The sequence below is a fragment of the Staurois parvus genome, unplaced genomic scaffold (assembly GCF_062004578.1).
Source record: "Staurois parvus isolate SC_StPar_1 unplaced genomic scaffold, SC_StPar_1.0 ptg000561l, whole genome shotgun sequence".
Taxonomy (NCBI): Eukaryota; Metazoa; Chordata; class Amphibia; order Anura; family Ranidae; genus Staurois; species Staurois parvus.
In genome coordinates, this window is record NW_028318357.1 from 3,898,973 (window position 1) to 3,908,088 (window position 9,116).

Genomic DNA, 9,116 nt, shown 5'->3' on the forward strand with positions numbered 1-9,116 from the left:
AACTGCATCCAATCCGCATATATGTGAATGGACACTTATTCAAAACTGTTACATTAAAGGCATGTCCTGAATGATAGCTGTCACAATACCTTCTGCTGTCAAATAGCTTCTGAGGTAGCTGCTCATGTGTGCGAATCAGAGTACAGCATCAAATCAATTAAACTCCTGGGATATTGATCTGGTTAGTTACAGAGGGGATCAAAAGTGTGGACACCCCAGCCAAAAATTTGTATTAATGTGCATAAAGAAGCCAAGGAAAGATGGAAAAATCTCCAAAAGGCATCAAATTACAGATTAGACATTCTTATAATATGTCAACAAAAGTTAGATTTTATTTCCATCATTTACACTTTCAAAATAACAGAAAACAAAAAAATGGCGTCTGCAAACGTTTGGGCACCCTGCAGAATTTATAGCATGCACTGCCCCCTTTGCAAAGCTGAGACCTGCCAGTGTCATGGATTGTTCTCAATCATCATCTGGGAAGACCAGGTGATGTCAATCTCAAAGGTTTTAAATGCCCAGACTTATCTGACCTTGCCCCAACAATCAGCACCATGGGTTCTTCTAAGCAGTTGTCTAGAAAACTGAAACTGAAAATAGTTGACGCTCACAAAGCTGGAGAAGGTTATAAGAACATAGCAAAGCGTTTTCAGATGTCAATATCCTCTGTTTGGAATGTAATTAAGAAATGGCAGTCATCAGGAACAGTGGAAGTTAAAGCAAGATCTGGAAGACCAAGAAAAATATCAGACAGAACAGCTCGCAGGATTGTGAGAAAAACAATTCAAAACCCACGTTTGACTGCACGATCCCTCCAGAAAGATCTGGCAGACACTGGAGTTGTGGTACACTATTCCACTATAAAGAGATACTTGTACAAATATGGTCTTCATGGAAGAGTCATCAGAAGAAAACCTCTTCTACATCCTCACCACAAAAATCATCGTTTGAACTTTGCAAATGAACATATAGACAAGCCTGATGCATTTTGGAAACAAGTTCTGTGGACCGATGAGGTTAAAATTGAACTTTTTGGCCGGAATGAGCAAAGGTACGTTTGGAGAAGAAGGGGCACAGAATTTACTGAAAAGAACCTCTGTCCAACTGTTAAGCATGGGGTTGGATCAATCATGCTTTGGGGTTGTGTTGCAGCCAGTGGCACAGGGAACATCTCACGCGTAGAAGGAAAAATGGATTCAATAAAACTTCAGCAAATTTTGGATGGTAACTTGATGCCATCTGTGAAAAAGCTGAAGATAAAGAGAGGATGGCTTCTACAAATGGATAATGATCCTAACCACACCTCGAAATCCACGGGGGATTACATCAAGAGGCGTAAACTGAAGGTTTTGCCATGGCCTTCACAATCTCCTGACCTCAACATAATTGAAAATCTATGGATAGACCTTAAAAGAGCAGTGCGTGACAGACAGCCCAGAAATCTCAAAGAACTGGAAGACTTTTGTAAGGAAGAATGGGCAAAGATACCTCAAACAAGAATTGAAAGACTCTTGGCTGGCTACAAAAAGCGTTTACAAGCTGTGATACTTGCCAAAGGGGACAGTACAATATATTAACTCTGCAGGGTGCCCAAACTTTTGCAGACGCCATTTTTTTGTTTTCTGTTATTTTGAAAGTGTAAATGATGGAAATAAAATCTAACTTTTGTTGACGTATTATAAGAATATCTAATCTGTAATTTGATGCCTTTTGGAGATTTTTCCATCTTTCCTTGGCTTCTTTATGCACATTAATACAAATTTTTAGCTGGGGTGCCCAAACTTTCGATCCCCACTGTAAGTAGCAGAGGGGGTTGTTAATCAGTTTCAGCTGTTTTGGTGTTAATGAAATTAACAACAAGTGCACTAGATGGGCAACAATGAGATGACTCCCAAAATAGCAATGGTTTTACAGGTGGAGGCCACCGACGTTTTTTTCCTACTTATCTTTTCTGACTGTTTTTCACTAGTTTTGCATTTTGCTAGTGTCACTACTGGTAGCATGAAGCGATACCTGGACCCTGCAGAGATTGCACAGTCCAACTCCTCCAGGATGGCACATCAGTACGTGCCATTACCAGAAGTCTGTTTGTTGTGTCTGCCAGCACAGTCTCAAGAGCATGCAGGAGATTCCAGGAGACAGGCAGTTACTCTAGGAGAGCTGGACAGGGCCGTAGAAGGTCCTTAACCCATCAGCAGGACCAGTATCTGCTCCTTTGTGCAAGGAGGAACAGGATGAGTACTGCCAGAGCCCTACAGAATGACCTCCTGCAGGCCACTGGTGTGAATGTTTCTGACCAAACAATCAGAAACAGACTTCATGGGGGTGGCCTGAGGGCCTGACATCCTTTAGTGGGCCCTGTGCTCACTACCTGGCACCACAGAGCTCGATTGGCATTTGTCATTGAACACCAGAATTGCCACTGGCACCCTGTACTTTTCACAGATGAGAGCAGGATAACCCTGAGCAGATGTGACAGACGTGAAAGGGTCTGGAGAAACCATGGAGAACGTTATGCTGCATGTAACATCATTCAGCATGACTGTTTTGGTGGTGGGTCAGTGATGGTCTGGGGAGGCATATCCATGGAGGGACGCACAGACCTCTACAGGCTAGACAGTGGCACCCTGACTGCCATTAGGCATCGGGAAGAAATCCTTGGACCCATTGTCAGACCCTACGCTGGTGCAGTGGGTCCTGGGTTCCTCCTGGTGCACGACAATGCCCGGCCTCATGTGGTGAGAGTATGTAGGCAGTTCCTGGAGGATGAAGGAATTGATACCATTGAATAGCCCCCACGCTCGCATAATCGAAATCCAATAGAACACCTCTGTGATATCATGTTTCGGTCCATCTGATGCCACAGGGTGCACCTCAGACTGTCCAGGAGCTCAGTTATGCTCTGGTCCAGATCTGGTAGGAAATACCCCAGGACACCATCCATCGTCTCAATAGGAGCATGCCCCGACGTTGTCAAGCATGCATACAAGCACGTGGGGGGCCATACTAACTACTGAGTACCATTTTGAGTTGCTGCAGTGAAATTTCATCAAAATGGACTAGCCTGCTGCATCATTTTTTCACTTTGATTTTCGGGGTGTCTTTGAATTCAATCCTCTGTAGGTTGATCATTTTCATTTCCATCAAGCTATGGAGCATTCTTACGGTCCTAACACATTACCCAGTCCATATCAGTTTAGATATCCAGCATGATATTTTTCCCCAATGAGATCTGATTTTCAAAGTGTTCCTTTAATTTTTTTGAGCAGTGTAGTTCATCATAAAACATAACATCTTGCTTTGACTAATTCAGATGATTCTGGTAAGCCAAAGGAGGAAATAGATGAAGACACATGTATTCCATTTTACCAAAGTCTTCATGGTGTGCTTGGATGCCCACCCCAACCACCCACCTAAACACAGAAAGAAAGATGGTCAGGATTGTATACAGCCGTGGCAAAAGGAAATGGCTGTACCATCACCGAATGTGACTCTTTTTGGTTAATCAAGTGAAATATTCCTATTGCACATGTCTCTGGAGAAACAAGTCAAAGCATGTGATCGCATGTCTGATAAAGGGGTCCTACATGGCCCCAAAATGTCACTGTTTACTTCCATGCTATGATCATTTTAATACATTTTTGGATGTTATTCTGAAGATCCATGGGGGTTTATTTACTAAAGCTGGAGAGTCCAAAATCAGACTCCCTTCTGCATAGAAACCAATCAACTTCCAGGTTTCATTGCCAAAGCTTCATTGAACAAGCTGAGGTTAGAAGCTGATTGGTTTCTATGCAGAAGGGAGTCTGATTTTGGACTCTCCAGCTTTAGTAAATAAACCCCATGATGTCCTGGTGATATACAGTATTTTAGTGTACTAAATACTACTGCACAATTGGTCAGATTGAAAAATTTGGCAAAAGCAAGTTAACCGTTTTTTTTTTTAATCGGCAAGAACGAGTATCGATACTTGTGCTCAGTTACTTACAGATAACGATTACTGATACCTTTGTGGTGTATTCTGAGGCCATACAAAATGATTGGGCTCAAATTGCACTGCAAAGAATCGCAGGTGATTTGAACAGGAATGCGGTGTGATTTCTGCCTGAATCACATTTGGTGTCCCTGTGGGTGCGGTGCGATTTGCAGTGCAGTTTGAGCCATACAAAATGAATGGCTCAGATCGCACTGCAAATTGCACCACACCCACAGGAAAACTGCATGTGATTTGGACAGGGATCGCACTGCATTCCTGTTCAAATCACATGTGATTCTTTGCTGTGCGATTTGAGCCCAACCATTTTGTATGAGCTCAAATCGCACTTCAAAGGTAATAATTTCAGGTAACGGTGCATTTGCAGAAATACTGGTGCAACTGCTTGGTATTGTCACCGATACCGGTATCAGTATTGATGCAACCCTATAAATAACTACTAAATAACTGTACCTATCCATGCAAAGTTGACAGTTTTATCAATATAGTCTTCAAGTCATAGTGCTGCAGTCCAAGAGCTGTAAATAGCAAACATTCTTAAGAGGCCTGTCAGGACTGGCAAAATCAGGAAATTCAATCCATTAACAAACACATGAGAGTATAAACATAGTGGCAGTCACTGCTGACTGGTTTCTAAACTGCAAGCACATGACTGACACTGTTTTCACTAACCAGCTGGTCACTGACCAGGATGGAGTCCACTTGGTAACATGGTTCATTCTGCTAGCCCAATGGCTTATAGCAGCTAGATCTCATAGCAGCTTTGTAAAATGCACTTAAAATACTTTCACTTTCACTTTTGCTTACTTCATCTCTTATCTCCCCATGTATATATTTTTTTCTATCAGAAGCCTTCTATCAATTGAAAAAAAATATTCCTACCAATTGGAAATGAAAAGTGAATTCCAGAGTTTTCACAGCTGCTATCTGGGGATTGCTAGAGAGCTCTGACATGAAAGAGGGCAAAATAAAGACTTTATAGCAGACTCTATGCACAAGTAATGTTAGATAGGACGGCAAGAGGAATGGTATAGTTTACAGAACCTTAAAGTGGTAGAAAGCTAATTTGTTTATACTTTTACCTACAGGTAAGCTTAAAATAAAAGTTTACCTGTAGGTAAAATGAGTATCTCCTTAATGTGCAATGTTTAGGAGATATTTTAGTGGGCGGCAGCCGGTGACATCAACGGCGCATGTACTCTGAAGGAACGGCATAGCCATGCCGCTCCTTCAGAACTGTGTGCTGCAGCCGTAGCTCCCAGTAGCATGCGGGGGAGTGACATCATCACGGCTTTGGCCATTCAAGTGGCCGCAGCCTGGGAACCTGGAAGAAGGAATGGGTGAAGATGGAAGCCTCTGCAGTGGTGACAGCGCTCTGCTGGAAGGCTTCGTTCTCAGGTAAGTCTTTCAACATGTGCTAGTATGCAATGCATATCAGCACACTATGACATAACCTTGCAGGGGAAAATCTTTTTTTTTTTTTTTTTTTTAGGTTTACTACCACTTTAACCATTTCCAATCCGGATACTTTTACCCCTTCCTGTCCAGAACAATTTTCAGCGCTATCACACTCTGAATGACAATTGCGCGGTCATGCAACACTGTACCCAAATTAATTTTTTCCCATTTTTTTGAGACAGATAAAGTTTTATTTTGGTGGTATTTATTGACCACTGGGATTTTTATTTTTTTTGCTATATAAATGAAAAAGTCAAAACATTTTGAAAAAAAGTGTTTTTCTTATAAAATTTTGCAAATAAATAATATTTCATCATAAATCTTGACCAAAATGTATTCAGTCATCTTTTTAGTAAAAAAAAATAACCCAAATTAGTTTATAACCAAAAATTATAATATTTTACATTTTTGTTTTATTTATTTTTTTATATTATTATTTATGTGTTTTTTTTTTTTTTCTACATACTGTCACCCTAGCACCTGTGGGGGGTGGTGAAGATTTTTTTTTTTTGTTTTACACCGATTGCTTTTACACCCATAAAGGCTGTAAAATCAATCATTTCTCCTCTCTGGCTACATTCTTGCAGCCATTGAGAAATACTATGTGAGCTGTGATTCGTCACAGCTTGTCACATGGTACAAGGCTGTTGTGAATAGCCTTGTACCATGTGACCTCTGTGATCATTCACAGATTTCACACGGAGTAAGCAATGATGTCAGAAGTGACATCTTGCTTACTACTCTTCATGTGATCACTGATTGGCCAATCAGTGATCACATGATCGGGACCTCGCACAGAAGTCCCGTATAACTATCGGTGTTCCACTGTGTCTGGAGGACACAGCAGGCCCTGTATCGCGGTGCTGTGCGCTCCCAGGGAGCGCGCACAAGCAGGGGGCGGGGAGGCCATTTATAAACGGCCACCCGCCCCTGCACTGCCACCGTCCAGCCGTTTATATACAACGGCCGGACGGGAGGTGGTTAAAGAGTTAAAGTGATTGTAAAGACTGAAGATTTTTACCTTCATGCATTTTATCGAACGAAAAAGAAATCCCTGCTAGAAAAAAGAGGTAATATATTCGTCTTTCTGGTGGCTTGTGTCTCTTAACCCCCCCCCATTGTTTTACCTCTGCAGTTCTCCCAGTATCTTCAGCATTTGATTTCCAGGAATGTCCCTAGCAGTACCATAATTTCTTCCTTCAATCTAGTGATGTAGGGTTTGGAGAAAGGAACCACAGCAACCAGCAGGGGACACAGGCATCTGGAAGCGTGGCATACTGAAGAGATCAGTGGAGGCTGCAGCACTGGATTGGAGGGGAGGTATGAGACACGGGCCACAGGATAGGTACAGTAAGTATACACTACTTCTTCTCTTGCAGGTAACATCTATTGCTGGGTCCCTTTAATAAGTCAAATCAGAGTCAGCGCAGACAAACTTAAAAAAAAATTTGACAAGTGGGCCATGCATGCAACCTTCAGAAGGAGGTATGGAAAGTTTTAAGAGCCCCATATTCTTTAAATTCAGAGCTATTGTTTCAGGACATTAAAGTAATTGTAAACAATCAAATTTATTTTCTTAAAAGTAACAAAGATGTTATACTAACCTGTTCTGTGTGATGGTTTTGCACAGAGCAATCCCAATCCTCCTCTTCTCAGGTCCCCTGCTGGTGCTCTTGGCACCACTCTCTACTGAGTGCCGTCCATAGCAAGACACTTGTTATGGGGGCACTTGTGCAGGCTCTCTGTAACCACACTCTGTGTGTCGATTGACACACTGAACGTGGCTTGTCCCTGCTCCCACTTCACTGGCTGTGATTGACAGCAGTGGGAGCCAGTGGTTCCCACTATTTTCTCTGAGCCAATAAGGAGGAAGAAAGCATAGAGAGCCTCTGCTCTCATACACATCACTAGATCGAGATTGGGCTTAGGTAAGTATGGGGAGGTGGCTGGAGAGAGGAGCTGAATGCAGAAGGTTTTGTACTTTAAAGCATACATTACTTTAAGGTTAAAAACCTTTAGCGTTTAGAGCCACTTATTAATGCTTACTGTATCTTTACAGCCGAACAATCACAGACTTAGGAACATACACACAATGCCAACAATACAAGAAACAGCTCACCACCAAGGATCATGCAGCTCTTCCTGTCCTGGCAGGTGCAAGCCATGCACTTCTCAGTGCTCAAAGAACAAACTTATATTCACTGTTTACAGATCAGATGATAAGATCGTGAAGAACACCCTCCCTTTCAGTCCAATTGGTGTCAAGTGGAACTTAGAGAAGCAATTGCACATCTTGGTGCTGGTCAGACAGGAAGTGAAGGATCTGCTTGCTGCCCAACACTTCTAGGATGCTAGAACCTACCCTGCCCTAAAAGTGAGCAGTTTGCAGTCTACATGATACCAGAAGGGTTCCAGAACCTGCTTGATCCATATCTACTATAAATGGTTCCTTTACTACTGGAAGGCCCTTGTGCATTTGAACATTATACGCAAATGATTTGTCCAATGGAAGACAAAAACTGGAACTACAACAGGTCAGCACTCTGGGAAGATAGGTTCTTTGAATAGGAAGGCCTGAACACTGCTCACATTGGTCAAACCTATGTGTCCTTACTCATAGTAAGCACTCCTTGGGCTTAGTAACACCTGTAAAAATCCAAAGCCCCAGTGTTTTGAAGAACAAGGGTAGATGTTTGTTCCTCTGATGGTTTGATGTTACAATATTAATAAGGAATTGATTTTAAGTTGAACCTTCCTACCAGTATGCTGACCTATGTTGCTTCTCTTTTTATCTAGACATGGAACTCTATGGTATCTACAACAGTGAAAAGCACCTTAATCCAATTTGTCAACAGTTTAGTCTTACCTAAAGCGAACCATTCATACACATAAACAAAGCTGTGAAGAATGTAGTACTCACAAGGATTCCTTTTGCTTTTTTTCTTGTTTCTCTTTGTGAATTTCCATGAGAGGTTGTGACAGAGCTTCTGTTGTTAAGCATGGAGGGTAGTTTCCCTATATGGAATGGAACTGACTGGCTGTAACTTTCCCACACAGTTGTATAGACAGGTTGCTTCATCTCACTGGAGATGTAGGCCAACATCATCCATGCCTGTACGACTTTATGATTTTAATAGATTTGCTCGTTAACAATAGAGGCATGCCATGTATTACTCTAATTATGTGGGTCTGACAGTTGGCTTCTATTAGATTATCTATCAGATTATGGTCTAAAACCAGAAAAAACAATGTTAAAAAATATTCTCTGCTTAAAAAGTAGTGACACCTCCATGTAGTTTGTGGCATTGCTATGCAAATACTTGTCCCTTTTTACCTAAACTAGATCCCTACTTTGGGGACTATGTCAGAATCAACTCTGACAGGTGTCACCTTGAACTGCACATTCCACTATTCACAAAGAGTAGGAGGACTTCTACACTAAATTATGTACCCAAGAAGCAGTCAATGTTCAGCAGATTTCCATAGGCAAATCTCCAACATAAGCATTCCATTAGGAAAAAAAACCCTCAGTGGTCACAAAGAAAATTTGTAGGTGATGTCTGTAAGGCCATGCATGCCATTTTAGAAGCATTTCCACTGTGTTATCATCATTAAGGATACCTCTAAACAACACAGTATTAGAAGCACAGTAATCTGCAAT

General features: G+C 41.7%; 1 protein-coding gene across 1 annotated transcript in view; it reads right to left on the reverse strand.

Annotated features, from left to right (window-relative positions):
- ZNF292 (zinc finger protein 292) overlaps positions 1–8,915 on the reverse strand; it is an 82,082-nt gene extending 73,167 nt beyond the window's left edge. The window contains exon 1 of the mRNA XM_089691323.1: positions 8,376–8,915. Within this exon, the coding sequence (XP_089547449.1) occupies positions 8,376–8,561 (186 nt within the window). The 5' untranslated portion in view covers positions 8,562–8,915. The remainder of the gene's footprint in view (positions 1–8,375) is intronic.
- Between the last annotated feature and the right edge of the window lie 201 nt (positions 8,916–9,116).